The following is an 18,086-nucleotide window of genomic DNA, read 5'->3' on the forward strand; positions in this document are numbered from 1 at the left end:
CTCTTAGGACACTTCTATTTTAAAATTCTTTCCTGTTCTTTTATCTGTCTTATCTCTATCATTTATCATTCATCTACCACTGTTTTCTAGTTCTCCTTAATTTTTTTAATGGTACTGCTTTGAGGGGAAAGGTCACCCACACTTAGCCACAGGCTGCTGAAGATCTGAATTAGTTGTGATTTCCCTGTCAACTGTTTCCATAAGAACCCAGTTATTAGTCACCTGTGAATAAAGAGATGGAGTGACAGAAGTTGAGTGTAGAGCATAGAATTTATGAGCATGGCCTCTAGAGCCAGGCATGGCCATGCTGTGCTGGCTAACTGGTTAAATTGCTTTACCTCTAGTTGCCTCAGTTGCCTCATCTGTAAAAATAGGCATACGTCATGGGATGGTGCTGTGTATCAAGTGAATTATTTTTACATAGCACTTAGAATACTGCCCAGTGCATATTAAAGCTGAGTGCAGAGAGCCATTTATAGTAGTGGAGTTCATTGATTCTAAGATGCAAATATTTTCGCTTTTTAATATCTCTGAAATCAGAATGTGTATTTGAGTGAATTGGTGTCATAGTTTAATTGGCAGTGCTTTTTCTTTCTTCGTATCTCATGAAATAATGATTCATCTTATCAGTGGCATCTTATATTTAGGGGATATAGTATTATTGTTCTAGTTATAATTTTGTTGCTTCTGAAAAGTTGAAGTGAATTATGTGTAAGATTTCCTCTAAAAAATTCTCTGGGCTGCAGCAGTCTCTTGATTTTGAATTTTCCTGATCCCAAATTAATGTGGCGGTCGTGTTCCCAAAGAATCTTAAGACAACAGAAGTTTCCTTTCCAATTAGCTAGAAAAGCAGTTATGTGTGTATGGTTAAGGAAAGAGTGTGCTTATGAATAGCTTTGTCTGCAGAGAAAATGTTAGTCACTGTCAGCCTCTGAAGGGCTATTTCTGTGTCTTTAGATATAACTTGTGTATAAGTGTTTCCTAGTTATAAATGCCCTACTTCCAAAATTTCTTTTTTTTTTTTTCTTTAAGGGGCTGTATGGAATGTTAAGCTATTTTAACATGGGAACAATTTTGAAGAGTGGTATATTAATTTCACAGTAGAATGGTATTAGTCCTATAAATCCTAGCCATCATGTAAGTGAAATCAAGTTGTATTTCCTTGGAAGCACCATGAAATCCATTCAGCTCTAATATAGGGACTTTGTTTATTTTCTTGTGTACAAGCCACAGAGCACTTCTGAGGCTGTATTGGCAAAAGGGATGGGAGGAGGAACCCACATGTACTGAGGACAGCTAGACTGAAATTAACACAGTGATAAAAACCCCAAAAGTACTGTATTTTCCTTTGAGAAGATTAGCATCAGTTGGAGTGGAATTTTAAATTTCTTCTTTTTGGATGCCTAGAGAGAGTTTGCTTGGTTTATAGGCCAGGTGGTTTTCATTCAATGTAAATATGAAACAAAACAAAACAAACATGTCTCTCCCTAAGAATGTAGTAAGAACAAAAATATTAAAATGAAAATTAATCATGTTTGGGTAGTTCACTCACGTCTTTGTATGAATTAACTTTGAGACAACTTCATCTTACACAGTACACCTTCTTTTGAAATACTTACAGATGATATTTCAATTGTGCTTTACTTTAAAAATTTTCATATGTTGGTTTTCACTTTAATTACAGATTGCTCCAATTGTGCCAGCGAACTATGGCTCTTCCTGTAGGACGAGGAATGTTTACTTTGTTTTCATACCATCCTGTTCCAACAGAGCCATTGCCTATTCCTAAATTGAATCTGACTGGTATGTTAAATTCTGGGCTCAATGAGAAAGGAAAATGGTTACATACATGAATTAAGTGGAGTTCTTTAAATTAGTTAAAACAAAAGAAATGTTCCCTTCATTCCCAGTGATTTTAAATACTAATAGCTGCTATAGTGGTTATCAAAGCTCAAATATCATGTCAAACTAAACCTTGAGAGAAGTAGAATATAGCCATTACTTAGTCTTGCTTTTTAATGAGATGATTTCAAGATATAAAAAGTCACTTGGAGAAGTTCAGAAAGATATTATTGATAATGATGAGACTGTTGAATTGTAAATAATCTTAAGTATAAGATGTAAAAATATTTGGTCTTAAAATGTCTTATGTCATAGTTTGAACAGATGATCACTGTATAAATCAAGAAATATACTAAGCGAAAAGAAAAAATGGTTACTTACAGTACTCCCACTCTTCTGCATCACTCCTGTTAACATTTTAGTATATATGTTTCCCAGTTTTATTGCCACATATTTACAATTTTATATTTGTTTAATTATCAGAATTTAAATGTATTTTAGATATTTTTCTTAAAATTTACGGTGAAGATCTTTTTATATTTAGCAAATAACTGTATATGTTTACAATTATACGTATGGTATACACTTGTTTTTAATTGATACATTCATTTTTATTTGCTTCAGAGTGTTTCATTCAGTGGATATACCATAGTCTATAGAAGCAGCCTGGTATTGTTGGAAATTACGGTTTTTTGGTATTATAAACTTTGTTGGGGCATATTTGTCCTGTGTATTTAGGCTAAATGCTTAGAAGTAGAATTCTTAAGACAGCAAGATGAATGGTTTTAAGGCTTTGATGTAACATGTCAAATTGCCTTTCTGGTTGGCATGGGTTTTTACTTCTGCCATATACAACTGTAGTTACAGTCTTGATTACAATGGGTTTTATAGTGCATATCCACCTAATGCTAATTTGAATATGTTCTAAAGGTGACAATTGCGTAATTGAAATTGTCATTGAAAATCTATTATAGTATATATGGTTTTGTGAAACCTGTACAAAATGTACGTATGATGTAGTATAGTATATATAGTAGTACATAATACATAATGTAATATATATTGTAGTATATAATATATACAAGCATAATTGTATATTTTAAATTGCATAGTTTAAACAATCCAGAGTTCCACTCAGATTTGTGAAAAGCTTGTGCTTTGAGTAGCATGCAGGAAATGAGATAGACTGAGTGAAGAACGTATTCCCATCTCTGTATCATGCTTATTTTGAGCCCTAATCTCATTGAGGGACATAGTGAGCAGAGTTGCTTTTAATATTTAAATTGTTCTCAGAGGTAAAGCACCTATGACAAAATCTTAATGATTGATTCTAGATGGAAGGCATGGTATATAGATGTTCGTTTTAGTAGTCTTTCCAGCTGTTTATATGAAAGATTTCATATAATAAGTGTGGGTTAAAAAGAAAATCTCATGTAAAATTGGCAGATGTTAAAATGTATTCAATATGGGTGATTTAGTATTCAAATGATACCTAGGTGGGTTTAAAAAATATATACATGCATCTTTTTTTCTGAATACATTGAATTGAATTTTCATGATTTAAAATGTGCTTATGACATTAATCCAATATTTTATTCTTTTAGTCATTCTGGTAGGCCAAAAGGAAAGGTTATCCTGTTAATTTAGGAAAAAATATTTTCTTAAATAATTGCTCAACCCACACTGATGTGGCCTGTTATACTTTTATATGTTGTTCTAATTGAACAAAATTTGCCTTACCCTTTGCATTTTATTTTTTCTCGTGTATAAACATTATGTCTTATGCATATGATGAATGAATGTTGTAGAAAGGTTACTCGATTTTTTCATATTGATATGCCTGCCTTCTTTGAGAAAGTGCAAGTGTAACTTATGAACTTATTACTCATTGTGGTGCTAACACTGGCAGTTGAGTTAGCTTTTAGGTACAAAAAGCATATAGTAAAGACAAGTCTTACTTTGTGCTTTGTGTGCATATGTATACATGCTACAAATAAGACACTGTTTATTTAAAATTTATTTTACATCTTAGAACTCTTTTAAAATTATATTTTCAAAGCTCCAGTGAACTGGATAACTTTATACAGTAATTAAAATATTTATTTTAATTATTTTATCCATGACAAGATATTAAAAATGTATATAAAAATATTCAATATTTACTGTATACAATGTAGATCGAAAAGAAAAGAAGAAAAAATTCATAGAGAACATATAGCATTATGAACATACAATTTACATTGCTCTTAAATAAATGAACCATAAAATTAAATTTAGTGAATGCTCTTTTGAAGTTCACTGGATGACTCAAGTCTATAAAAGGATGCTTTTTACAAAGCTATCTCTAAGCATTTTTAACAGTAGCATATAATTAGATATCTGTATTTGTGTGTGTGGGGGGGGCATATATAGGTAAGAGCTATAGCAGATTTATAAAGCTTCTTGTTTCTTTTTTTTCTCTTTTTGAAACGGAGTCTCTGTTTGTTGCCCAGGTTGGAGTGCAGGGGCACGATCTTGGCTCACTGCAACCTCCACCTCCAAGGTTCAAATGATTCTCATGCCTCAGCCTCCCAAGTAGCTGGGACTATAGGCACGTACCACCAGGCCTGGCTTTTATTTCTTCTTGAGATGCCATTTTTCCTTAATGTCCAGGGAAAAATATAGGATAGAACATTTGAAATTAACACCAATGTCATCAGTCAGATGTTGGGATTTATAACTTGTATAGTTTAATGGTGATATTAGTCTTCATTTTGTTTTCTAATTAAGCTCCCTACTGTTTGAAAGATTTCAAAGCAGTGATTATCCTAATCATATCTGTGTAACATTAAATTGGCATCAGTTATCTTATTATATAGCCCCATACATTTTAACAAAAAGGACAATGAACTGTTTAGACAATGAAAAGGTTTTTCCAGTTTGCATTAAGTTTGACTCACATGTATAAAAGTTTTAAGCGATTATAGAGACCTAACATTCCAGGCATTTTGGGGTTAATGGTTTTGAATGTAGGAAATGTAAGTAATCTTCTTGTCAAAGATCTAAATTTAACAATCTTAGTTTTGTGAATTTTCATTTTCTGAATGTTAAATTTCGTTTGGGTGGATAGGACGTGCCCCTCCTCGGAACACAACAGTAGACCTTAATAGTGGAAACATCGACGTGCCTCCCAACATGACAAGCTGGGCCAGTTTCCATAATGGCGTGGCTGCTGGCCTGAAGATAGCTCCTGCCTCCCAGATCGACTCAGCTTGGATTGTTTACAATAAGCCCAAGCATGCTGAGTTAGCCAATGAGTATGCTGGCTTTCTCATGGCTCTGGGTCTGAATGGGCACCTTACCAAGCTGGCGACTCTCAATATCCATGACTACTTGACCAAGGTGAGAACCTGTGCTCCCACTGCCTGGCTTTGTGCCTTACCTGCCTATTGTAGTAGCTCTTGATTGCTCTATTTGCTCTTCTTTCTTCATTCTTGTACTTCTAAGTCCATTTGTCTCACAGTACATAGAATAATCTTTCTAAAGTATATATCAGAATATGTCACTTCCTTGGTCAAAGCCATTTAATTAATGATCTCCCATTGCTCTTTTTTTTTTTTTTTTGAGTAAGGCAGAGTAGAATTTAATGAGTGACAGAAAAGCTCTCAACAGCAAGAGGGGACCCGAAGGTTGGTCACTGGCCATGAGGCTGAGTCTAGGGGTTTTTATGGGCTTGGAATGGGAAAGTGCATGCTGATTGGTTTGTGAGTATGCTTGAAAAAGCACCATTTAGAGACTGGGGAAGGGTAGGTATATGTAAATAGGTGAAGAATAAGGACCAATTAGGAAAGAGTGTGCCAAACAGGAATGGGAGCTCTCAATTCAGTCCATGGATTTATCCAGAACTTGTAGCTTGGTTTTCAGGCTTTCGACTGTCCTTGGCTCAAAAGTTGAGTTTCACTTGAGAACGTACCTGCCTCCTATTGCTGTCAATCCCAGCTCTAAAAAGGTACATCTAACTGCCATTAGGATCAGTGTGATGACTGTTCTAACTGCTTCATGCTGACAGGGGTTGCTATTTTGGGAAACAGCAGTCCGGTCTCTCTTAGAGGCCTATATAAGGGTTCCTGATAAAAGGGAGCCATCAACCGAGGTTCCATTTGCATGACCATTTGGAGTTTGATGGCCTCTAGGTGAGAAAAAACAAATTTTACAAGGAGGTTGAGTACTGAAAGGCTTCAGTATACCTATCAAGGTTGTCAAAATTTTCATAGATTTCCTTTTATCTGCCTTAAATCTTGTAAAGAAAAGGGGACTTGTACATTGATAGGACCATATTCACTAGGCATTTCCTGTAAAGGAAGAAGTGATGCTGGAAAGCATCCAGATTGAGCTCTTCTAACAGAATGAATGTCTAAAAGGGGGCCTGCGTAAGAGGACCTGGGACCTGGGCTGGTGCAGGGGCCTCTGCCTCCTTTTCTAAGGAGGCAGACTGATTTTTACCCTCTGTCTGGTTTAATTCTGCCTTGCTGGATATCACTGCTATAAGTACAGGGTTGATTCAACATTGCTGACAGAGCTTGGGGTTATCCTGCAGGACAAAAGAGGCCTATATGTATGGAATTTTGGACCATGTTCCTTCTCTGCAGTAGAAGACATCTAGCTATAGGATAGTATTATAATTAATATTTCCCCCAGCTGGCTAGGTCTCCCCCATCTTCCAACTTCTAGCTGGGCCAAGCCTTGGTACTGATAAATACCAGGCATTTTTTTTTCAGAGTCTGAGTATCAAAGGAGTCCCAGTGTCTCAAGATGCACTTAAGAGGAGTGCAGCCTACCCATCTAGAAAGAGAGAGGGGAGAAAAAGGCATCCTTAGTCTTTCCCTCTGCTGTCCTACAGTCCAGGGCGACTCTTAGGCTTGCCTTGGTCATGATTGTGTGCACAACCGCCATTCATGACCGGGGGAGGATCAAGCCAGCAGGAGTAGTTGTGTTCATATGTGCTCAGCCTTGACCCTCCTTGTCTACTGCTTTAATTTTTCTGTCTGAATTCTACATAAGCTCAAGACTAAGATGAGACCAGTGGGTCCCTGCATATTATTTGTCTATAATTCTCATTTGGCTGGCAGTTTATTTAGCCTCATCAGGCATAGCCCAGCATCCTGCCCTGAAAAGCAATTTGTCAAAGAGGCACATAACTAAGCAACATTTCTCAGAAGAGCAGTAGGGAAAACTTGATAGGAAAGATTGGAAGTCTTTGTCTGACACCTGAATAGGCTGTCAGGGACTTCGGATAACACCAAGGTCCTTTGGATAACACCAAGTTGTACCTTTGGCCAGATACCTTTAGTTGCCCCAGGACCTTATTCCGATCCCACACAATGGCTGAACTTCTGTGAAGGGAAACTGGTTTAGAACAAGGCCAACATTCCCAACATCATAGGGCAAAGGGGGATTGACCATTGCTCTTAATATACATTCCGAGAGCTGGTGTCATCCTATTCACTTCTCCAGCCCTACTTGGTACCACTGTTCTTTTTCTTTTTTTTTTGAGATGAAGTCTCGCTTTGTCACCTAGGCTGGAGTGCAGTGGCGCGATCTTGTCTCACTGCAACCTCCGCCTCCCAAGTTCCAGTGATTCTTCTGCCTCAGCCTCCTGAGTAGCTGGGATTACAGGTGTTTGCTACCACACCTGGCTAATTTTTGTATTTTTAGTGGAAACGGGGTTTCACCATGTTGTTCAGGCTGGTCTTGAACTTCTGACCTCAGGTGATCCGCCCTCGGCCTCCCAGAGTGCTGGGATTACAGGCGTGGGCCTTTGCACCCAGCGCCACTCTTCTTCTTGCTCCCCACACTCCAACCATACAGATTGGCCTTTTCAGCTCCCTGGAAAACTAAACTCTTTCACTTCACAGCCTCATTTTTAAAAAAATCTTCATTTATATAAATATATAAAATTCACATACTATACAATTCACTGTTTAAAGTATATAATACATTGCTTTTTAGTATATTTACAGAGTTGTGCATCCATCACCACTGTTAATTTTAGAACATTTCATCATACCATAAAGGAACCTTGTGCCCACCACTAGTAGTGACTCCCTTTCCTCTACCCCACTCCCCACCTTCACTTCAGTTCCTTCCAACCACTAATCTACTTTCCATCTCTATGGGTTTGCCTTTTCTGGACCTTTCATATAAATGGAGTCATACAAAATGTGGTCTTTTAGGATGGGCTTCTTTCGCTTAGTCTGATGATTTCAGTGTTCATCCATGTTGTGCCATCTATCAGCAATTCATTCCTCTTTATTGTTGAATAAATATTTTCTGAATGTACATCTTATTTATTCATAAGTTGGTGGATATTTGGATTCTTTTTACTTTTTAGCTATTTGCTGCTATGAACATTTGTATACATGTTTTTGTGTGGATGTGTGTTCTCATTACTCTTGGGCACATACTTAGGAGTGGAATTACTAGGTTATATGGCAACTCTTTAACTTTTTGAGGAACTGTAAACTGTTTTCCAGAATGACTGTACCATTTTACAACCCCATCAGTGATACATGAGAGTTCCAATCTCTCCATATTTTTGCCAACACTTGTTATATTGTGTTGCGTCCAGCCTCATTCTTTTGCATGTGTCTTTCCACTTGTCCTAGCACTGTTTTTTTGAAGAGTGTCCTTTACCTATTGAATTGTCTTGGCACCCTTGTGGTCAGTTGATGTTAACATGAGGGTTTATTTCTGAATCACCTCTGAGCCATTTATTTACTTGCTGTTTTATCACCTGAAACAGTCTTCCTCACCTTCTAAACTTGAGTGTCCCCCTTTCCGCTACTTTTCCTGGCTAATGAATTTTCATCCTTCAGGTCCTAACATAAATTTCTTTGTATAATCTTTAGAGATTTCATCCCTAATAATCCTCTAGTCCCTCCCAATCTAAATTAAGCCATTTTAAAATATTCTTTCATAATACTTTGTACTTTATTATTGTACTACTTTTTAATATGTATTTGTTTATGTTTTTAAATTTAACACTTTTTTTCCTATTAAGGCATTAAGTCCGTGAGAGCAAGGACCATGTTTGTTTAGTTTACCACTACATTCTCAGTGCCTCTAACCATGACTGTCAACATAAAGGTACTTACTGAAAGTAGCAAGCAGTATTTTATTTTAAATGATGTATTTGTTTTGTTTCTATCTTAGGGCCATGAAATGACAAGCATTGGACTGCTACTTGGTGTTTCTGCTGCAAAACTAGGCACTATGGATATGTCTATTACTCGACTTCTTAGCATTCACATTCCTGCTCTCTTACCCCCAACATCCACAGAGCTGGATGTTCCTCACAATGTTCAAGTGGCTGCAGTGGTTGGCATTGGCCTTGTATATCAAGGGACAGCTCACAGACATACTGCTGAAGTCCTGTTGGCTGAGATAGGTATGGGATAAATAATGCTGAATCTTCATAGGCATGTACTTTCCACTCCACATGAACCCAAGTAAAAATGATAGTAAAATGATAAAAATTAAGGAAAGACCAGTAGCTTTTTTGAACACAGAATGATCTAGTACTAATTAAAAGAAAAAATCTCTAAGTAATGTTATCCAAGGCTAATGTAAACTGCAGGTTATTAGCCTCCATGTTTATTTGCTAGCTCATTCCTAAATTCCAGTGGTCACATTTAATGAGGTACCTGTGGTTTTAATCACATAGGAGTATATGAGTATGCCGTTTATCCTGCTATGTCTTTACCAGCAGTGTCCAGCAGTGGCCTGCACTTAAAACTCAGAATAGATTGTTTTGGTTCCTAATATCACAGTGTTTACTCTGTTGGATAATAGCACTACTCCTGCTTTCCTCCTTTACATGCTGGTGGGTATATTGGTGATTGAACCTGGAAATGGTAAGGTGCACACACACACTTCAGTGAACATTTTCTCTGGTTTTTATTGGGTCCAAACTTTATGGAAGTCTGTATTATGTGTTGTCATCTTTTTCTGTCAAATGGAATACTATTGGTATGCTCAACAATTTAGTTACATACTTACATGTCCTATTCAAGATCTTTTATATATGTATTTCTGAATATATTGTTAAAGATGTATTATTCTTTAGTATAATTGTATCAGATAGCTATTGCCACAGTGATGCTACATACAAACAGACATAACTGGCCCAGGCAGCTCTGCTTTAAGCTGTAGATATGTAGGCCGGCTGCTCTGCTGCTGTTCTGCCTCACCTGCCTTATTCTGGGACCCAGGCTGGAGGGTGTGTTTCTCTCGTGGTGTTGACAGAAACCTAAGAGAGAACCAGTGAAGATTGGGACCCATAATTTAGTGTACTGTAATGATAAATGAAATTATTCACAAAGTTGTAATGTTTCTCCTATCAAAATACATAGTAGCATAAGTTATAGATCTGAAAAGACTTATTCAGAAAATATTCAACACTGGTTGTTAAAGCAGGTTCATCTGCAAAGTAGTTTACCATTCTTTGGCTATATCATGATGATGTCCAATGATGTCATTGCACAGTCACACAGCTGTGGCATACCTCTTTCATACTGTATATAGAAGATTTCATTTTAAATTCATATGTGTATGCCTTTTTATGTAATTATTGTCAAAATGTATATTAAAATTCTGTTTCTATAGATCACTGTTATAAATTATTTTTAAAATAAATTTTGTATTGTATAATATCATTGAGTTGATGGTCTATAAAATACCTAATTTTTTTTTTTTTTACTTTTAGAACTTTTTAGATTGTTTCTAATAATCTTTTGCTGTTTTATATAAACATTACACTGATTACCTTTGCGTGATTTTTTTTTCTTTCTTAAAATTTTCATTATTTATTTATTTATTTTGAGATGTCATCTTGCTCTGTTGCCCATGCTGGAGTGCAGTGGTGTGATCTCAGCTCACTGCAGCCTCTGCCTCCTGAATTCAAGCTATTCTTCTGCCTCAGCCTCCCAAGTAGTTGGGATTACAAGTGTCTGCCACCACGCCTGGCTAATTTTTGCAGTTTTAGTAGAGGCAGGATTTCTCCATATTGGCCAGGCTGGTCTCAAACTCCTGATCTCAAGTAATCTGCCCACTTCAGCCTCCCAAAGTGCTGGGATTACAGGCATGAGCCATCATGGCAACTCTTTTTTCTTTTTTTTTTTAATTGCATTTTTTTCCTATAGGGATAAAATTTCAGGAGCGTGAACATTTTTTCAGAGGGAAGGGTTTTAATACATAGTTCATTTTGTCATTTTATACAGGGTAGCATAAGAGTTATAGGGTGCTTTTTAGAAGTATGAGTTTTGCATCCAGTCAAACTTCCAGGATTAACACACAAAAATTCTACCATAGTAGGGCTGATTAATATATAGACTGGAAATGAGTGTCTAAACATAATATTTAACAACTTAAGAACATAAGTAAATGACATCCTTATTCACTATCATCATTTGAACATGTTTTACCACGTGATGAGAGGATTTGAAAATAATGAAAGCAAAATGCAAGAAATTTTTGTTGTTGTTGTTGAGATGGAGTCTCGCTCTGTTGCCTAGGTTGGAGTGCAGTGACCTGATCTCGGCTCACTGCAACCTCCGCCTCCCGGGTTCAAGCAATTCTCCTGCCTCAGCCTCCTGAGTAGCTGGGATTACAGGCACCTGCCACCATGCCCAGCTAATTTTTGTATTTTTAGCAGAGACAGGGTTTCACCATATTGGCCAAGCTGGTCTTGAACTCCTGGCCTCAAGTGATCCACCTGCCTTGGCCTCTTAAGGTGCTGGGATTATAGGCATGAGGTACCACACCCAGCTGAATTTTTTTTTTTTTTAAATAAAACTTTTTTTGAATACTCTTCCCTACTAAGTAATTTTTTTGGTAAGACTGAAAGCTTCACAGTATTTGAATGTCATTGCTTATGAAGACTTAAATTGGCAAATTAAAAAGATCTATTTTGGGGCCTTTTTTTTTGATAGGTGAACCTACAGTTGTGGACACCATTTATTATAGTGTCATAACTTTCTGAATGGAGTTATATTCCATTTGTATCTCCAGTGCAACTTGTAGAAAGTTAACTCTAAGATTTTTATGAATTGAGATTTTGAGAGGCTAGTTTGAACTGTGTTGCTTTTCTTTTTACAGGACGGCCTCCTGGTCCTGAAATGGAATACTGCACTGACAGAGAGTCATACTCCTTAGCTGCTGGCTTGGCCCTGGGCATGGTCTGCTTGGGGGTAAGCTTAGTCTGTGCCTTCCCCACCATATAGTAATATACATAGCCATAGTGTTGAGACAAATAACCTTGACACCTAAACCTGAATGCTGTCCCTTTCTATGTCTTTTTGGATATTTTTCAAAGTACCAGATTTGCAAGTTGGGAGAAACTGTAGTGAAGAGTAGGGTTTTAAGATTTCTTTCCTCCAGCTTACAGTGTTCATAAACAAACTAAGGGGAATGATTTTTTTTTTTTTTAAAGAGTTCAAGACGTACAATGAATAAGTGACCACGTACTACAATTGAAAACAGAAACTAGTGCAAACATATATGATAGGGAGCCTTAAGAGTCTATAGTAACTGCTGGAAACAAATCCTAACCCTCTTTTGCCATAGTGATGTTCACTGTCTGTCACAGAATGTTGCCCCAGTAGCATCAGCCTTGTGACAAAATGCAGTATCAGGCTGATCCATCTTTAACTCCATCTAAGAGATGGGTACAGAATTACCAACAACATTTCATTAAATAATTCTTTCACTTGAAATGTGGTTCCCCTTAAAAAAAAAAACTCACCAATACGTTGTTATGGCCAAGCTAAATAATATAAAGTTATAATGGAAGGAGTTTTTTCTCATATGTCTTCTGGAAATCCACCTTGTGGTTTACTATCTGTTGGGGCCTTGAATTCACATTGGCATATGAGCTAAAGACGCTGGTGGTACAATGGAAGATAATTATACAGGGAATTCCAACTTGAATTCTGGTCCTAACTCATGAGTCAAGTCATTTAACTACATTAGTGTCTGTTGTTGAATCAGCTTATGGATTGTTGAACCAGATGGCCATGTTTTATATATAGCCCTGCAACTTACTATAATAGCTGTGTAACCTTGGGTTTAATCTCTCTGTGCCTCACTTTCCTTATTTATAAATAGTGTTTTTACTAGTAGCTATTTGATACGGCTCTTCATTCACATTAAATACACAAAATAGTACCTGGCATAGAGCATTCAATAAATTACTATTTATTATCACAGTTATTTTTGTTGGAAAAGTTCTTAAGTACAATAATGAAAGTATTCAGGTATTTACAGTTCAGGTTTCAATTATATAACTAATACTTTATTGTTAAATGTAACTCTGAAGCTCTTAGGTATTTTTAAGAACGTACTTAAAATTGAACATACTTTATTAAAACTTTTATGAGAATTATTAATAGTTTGAGTATTTTCTCATGATTAATATTTGTTTTAAATTGGAAATTAAAAAACCCCAAAACTTGAAATACCCTGCTTTGAAATTAGTTCATTTTTATATTTGTCATGAGTATGTGTTATGAATCTTCCTCCGTAAGATTTCTTTTCACTTGTCTGTTATTTTCTTTTTCCAGCATGGCAGCAATTTGATAGGTATGTCTGATCTCAATGTGCCTGAGCAGCTCTATCAGTACATGGTTGGAGGACATAGGCGTTTTCAAACAGGAATGCATAGGGAGAAACATAAATCTCCAAGTTATCAAATCAAAGTAAGTACACATCAGAGTAACAGATCAAAATTCTGGAAGCTACGAAGTAAATTGCAAAATACTAGTATTCATGCTAACATTGATAAATATGTTAATTTTAAGCATAGCTATTATTCAGAGGAATTTTATAATAATTCAGAACTCTTACATGCATAAACTCTTTTTTCAATAGGAGGGCGATACCATAAATGTGGATGTGACTTGTCCAGGTGCTACTCTAGCTTTGGCTATGATCTACTTAAAAACCAATAACAGGTATTTCTACCCACCCACCCTTCCTCCCACCATGACAATGTGATATCCTTTCTGACCCTGGTTGTAAAATTCAGTTATCTCATGTATTTATTTCCCTTGTGCTAGATGAAGCTGATTTTCGTTCTTTCAAATACTGTAAGTTTTTTTTTTTTTTTTTTAAATGAATGAGAGGTTCTCATATTGCCCAGGTTGGTCTTGAACGCATAGCCTTGCCTCCTCAAGCTCCAGGACAACTGGCCGGAGCCACTGCGGCTCCCTAGTGTAAGTTTTTGAAAGAAAATACCTTCCCTCATGGAGCTTATGTTTTAGTCAGACATACATTTTTTTTTTTTTTTTTGGAGTCGGAGTTTCACTCTTGTTACCCAGGCTGGAGTGCAATGGCGCGATCTCGGCTCACTGCAACCTCCGCCTCCTGGGTTCAAGCAATTCTCCTGCCTCAGCCTCCCGAGTAGCTGGGACTACAGGCGCACACCATCATGCCCAGCTAATTTTTTTTTGTATTTTTAGTAGAGAGGTATTTCACCATGTTGACCAGGATGGTCTCGATGTCTTGACCTCGTGATCCACCCGCCTCGGCCTCCCAAAGTGCTGGGATTATGGGCGGGAGCCACTGCGCCCGGCCATACATGTTTATATGTAATGTTGTAGTCAGACATACATGTCAAAACTGTAAGTTTTTGAAAGAAAACTTACAATATGTGAAGTTATAAAGATTTTTACCTAGAAATAATATATTTGGCTATTTTAATGGTATTTGACAATATAGTTTTCAATTTCTGTTCATTTCTATTTTGTAGTTGGTGTCAGTAACACCCAAACAATGCCCACCTTTGTTTTATTAATTTAGCATCTTGCTGTTCGGACTGGTTAAGCCAAAAATACCTATTGTTGGTCTGATCTTGGTTACCATGTAAAACAGTGGTTTCTGCCTAGTTCAGGAGCTTTTTGTAATCACCAAATGTTCTACTTTCCCAACTTGCTATATTAGTACTGACACTTGAAAGTAGACCCTTGGCATTTATGCCTACACTTTACATAGAAGAGTGAATTGAGTACAAGACATTATGCTATGTTTTAAGTCTATTAATTAAAAAAAAATTGTAAGATTCAAGGAGTTTTTCAGTGTTCTACGTTTCTCCCTTTAGAGAAAGTGAATGTGTGCAGAATTAACAAAGTGGTTTAAAATAGGTATTTATCACTTACTATTTGGATGAATGTGTAGGTCAGTGCTTCCTTGGCACTGGGGATATTTCATTAAACAAAACTAAAAATATCTGCCCTCATGGAGCTTATACTATAGTCAGACCTACATGTCCATATATAGTAACTATTACGTTAGAACGTGTATTGTGAAAAAAATATATAGCAGTGGCGGAGTGAGAAGAAATATTTTGAAGTAGATATTGATATTCTTGATTGTCTTGCCCTCTACTTAAGCAGTGTCCCTTACTGTTATCCTTCACCACCAGATCCATTGCAGATTGGCTCCGAGCTCCTGACACCATGTATTTGTTGGACTTCGTGAAGCCAGAATTTCTCTTGCTTAGGGTATGCTTTGTCATTTTTGATTTCTGTTAACATGAGGAGTCTATTTATGGTTCTTGGCTTGTAAGCCTGGCGCAATGGCTCACGCCTGTAGTCCTAACACTTTAGAAGGCTGAGGCAGCAGTATTGCTTGAGCCCAGGAATTTGAGACCAGCCCAGGCAGCACAAGCTGGTCTCCTTAAAAAAAAAAAAAAAAAAAAACTTGCAAACATAAATGTCTTTACAAGAGAGCCTATCATTTTTAATTTGTCATGCATATCTAATTGGCAGTGTTCATTTGAAATTTCCCAAGTAGGACTTTGGGAATCCCAAGAAAGTTATCCACATTGATATGTAATACTTGGAGTGTCATTTTACCTTCTCACATTATTATTCAAAACTTCCTAAAAAGCAACAAGTGATTAGGACTTTTTTGCTGCTTTTTATTTTACATTTTTGGATTACTATCAGGGATGTAATAATACTGTTAAGGTTGAATCTAAAGAAAATAACAGTTTGACATAATTGTCTAAAATTTTCCCTCTAATTCTTTTTTTTCTGGTGTTTAAACTTAGCATATAGAAACTTTTAAATTACAATGTAGATAGAACTATGATTCTTTCCTTTGTGATTTTTTTCTTTTCCAGAGTATGTTTTAAAAAGTTCCCCCCGAAGCCTTCTAAACTTTGATGATGTTCAATTCAATTTTAGTTTTTCTTTGTTAAAATTTAAATCTTTAATGAGTAGTTTAGGTTGATACTGCAGACAGTCCCTAACTTAGGATGGTTTAACTTAGATTTTTTAACTTAACCATAGTGTGAAAGCAGCACTTACTCAGTAGAAACTGTACTTCCAATTTTGAATTTTAATTTTTTCTCGGGCTAGTGATATGTGGTATGATGCCCTCATGGTGTTGGACAACCGCAGCAAGCTGCAGCTTCCAGTCAGCCATGCAGTCATGAGGGTAAATGACCCATACTCTACAGTTTACTATGCTAACAGAGAATTTCACCCAGTTGTAGGCTAATGTGAGTGTTGGGAGCATGTTTAAGGTAGTCAAGGCAAAGCTGTGATGTTTGGCAGGCGAGGTGTATTATATTTTCTTTTTTACTTTTTATGAGATGGAGTCTCACTCTGTCACCCAGGCTGGAGTTCAGTGGCTCCATCTTGGCTCACTGCAACCTTTGCCTCCTTAGTTCAAGCGATTCTTATGCCTCAGCCTCCTGAATAGCTGAGACTACAGGCGCGTGCCACCATGTCCGGTCAATTTTTGTATTTTTAGTAGAGATGGGGTTTCACCATGTTGGCCAAGCTGGTCTCAAACTCCTGGTCTTCAGTAATCTGCCCACCTTGGTCTCCCAAAGTGCTGGGATTACAGGCGTGAGCCACGAGCCTGGCCTAAATGTATTTTCAGTTTAAGGTATTTTCAACTTACAATAGGTTTATCAGTACATAACCTTCCTGCATTTGTATATACTTATTTTTCAAAATTGTCATCAGTTGGGACCTGATTCTTAAATTGTTCTGTTTATTATTATCATTATAAAATCTATGAACTTTACGTGCTCTAATTAATTTTATCTCTGTTGCATTTTTAAGACACTTGCTCGATGCCTGATTTTGTGGGATGATATTTTACCAAATTCCAAGTGGGTTGACAGCAATGTTCCTCAAGTAAGTACATATAATAAATATTATATCTTTAGTAGCATAAAATTATCCTATAAAATATTTTTTCTTATGAAGGCAATATTGATAAGAACTTTCATTTTAAGATTCTGTGCTGCACAGACCACAACCTTCTCTTTTAGCCTCAGATCCCTGGAAATGGTGGTTTTTAAAAATTAAATATGAATATTGTATTGTGTGCACTTAAAGAAAGAAAAAATTAAATATGTATGCTAAAATACTCTAAAAGAGTGTTTTTGATATTTTTATCATAATTATGCACTTCTAACATGCTATTTTACTTTGTGACAATTTTAGACCTCTTAATATAACTTCTTTTAATTACTTTATATTATATTTATTCGATAAGCCACATATACTAGTTAATAATAAACAGATTCTTTTGGTAAAAACTCAAAATCAAATATTGTGACTAGCCACTGCCCTTAGTCAACTGTCCATGTCTAGTGGTCTCAGTTTCTTTTTATCCTTGAGAGTACTATGTAGATTTTTTCTTTCAGTATTTTCAGAAGAAAAATCTCAAAGGTTGAAAGAACTTTATATGAATGTCCATATCACCAATAGATTCTGAAATAATATTTTACTGTATAAACATGTTTAATCACTTATCTATCCACTTATCTATTTCTCTGTCTAATCCAGCATTTTTTGATGAATTTCAATGTTAGTTACAAACAGTAATACACTCCATGCTAAAATTATGCCATGTGTATTAACTAGAATTGATATTTACATTTTTTCTTTTTAAGATAAAATTTATATATTGTGAAATGCACAAATCTTAAGTATCCTACTGGATAAGATTTGACTAACACATAGGCCTGTGGAAACCAGCCTCTGTCTCTTGTGTCCCCCTTCCCACTTTGTGCATTTACCCCTACCCCCAGGGTAACCAATATACATTTTGTTTTTTCCCCAAAATATATTACTTTCCTAATGTAGAACTTTATATTAATGAAGTTACATACAGCATATACTTTTTTGTATAAGACTTCTTTCAGTGTTTTTGAGATATTGAGCATATTAATAGTTCATCCTTTTTAT

The 18,086-nt window shown here is 36.2% G+C and overlaps 1 protein-coding gene across 2 annotated transcripts in view; it reads left to right on the plus strand.

Moving 5' to 3' along the window:
- The window catches only part of ANAPC1 (anaphase promoting complex subunit 1), a 119,280-nt gene that overhangs the window by 75,148 nt on the left and 26,046 nt on the right, over positions 1-18,086 (plus strand). For both annotated transcript variants that reach the window (XM_064371653.1, XM_064371654.1), the window contains 8 exons: positions 1,685-1,803; positions 4,952-5,223; positions 9,034-9,268; positions 11,977-12,068; positions 13,440-13,574; positions 13,747-13,829; positions 15,299-15,377; positions 16,953-17,027. In XM_064371653.1, coding sequence (XP_064227723.1) covers positions 1,685-1,803; positions 4,952-5,223; positions 9,034-9,268; positions 11,977-12,068; positions 13,440-13,574; positions 13,747-13,829; positions 15,299-15,377; positions 16,953-17,027 — 1,090 coding nt within the window. The remainder of the gene's footprint in view (positions 1-1,684; positions 1,804-4,951; positions 5,224-9,033; positions 9,269-11,976; positions 12,069-13,439; positions 13,575-13,746; positions 13,830-15,298; positions 15,378-16,952; positions 17,028-18,086) is intronic.

Source organism: Aotus nancymaae, unplaced genomic scaffold, assembly GCF_030222135.1.
Source record: "Aotus nancymaae isolate 86718 unplaced genomic scaffold, 86718_ANA_hifiasm-v0.15.2.pri h1tg000155l, whole genome shotgun sequence".
Classification (NCBI taxonomy): domain Eukaryota; kingdom Metazoa; phylum Chordata; class Mammalia; order Primates; family Aotidae; genus Aotus; species Aotus nancymaae.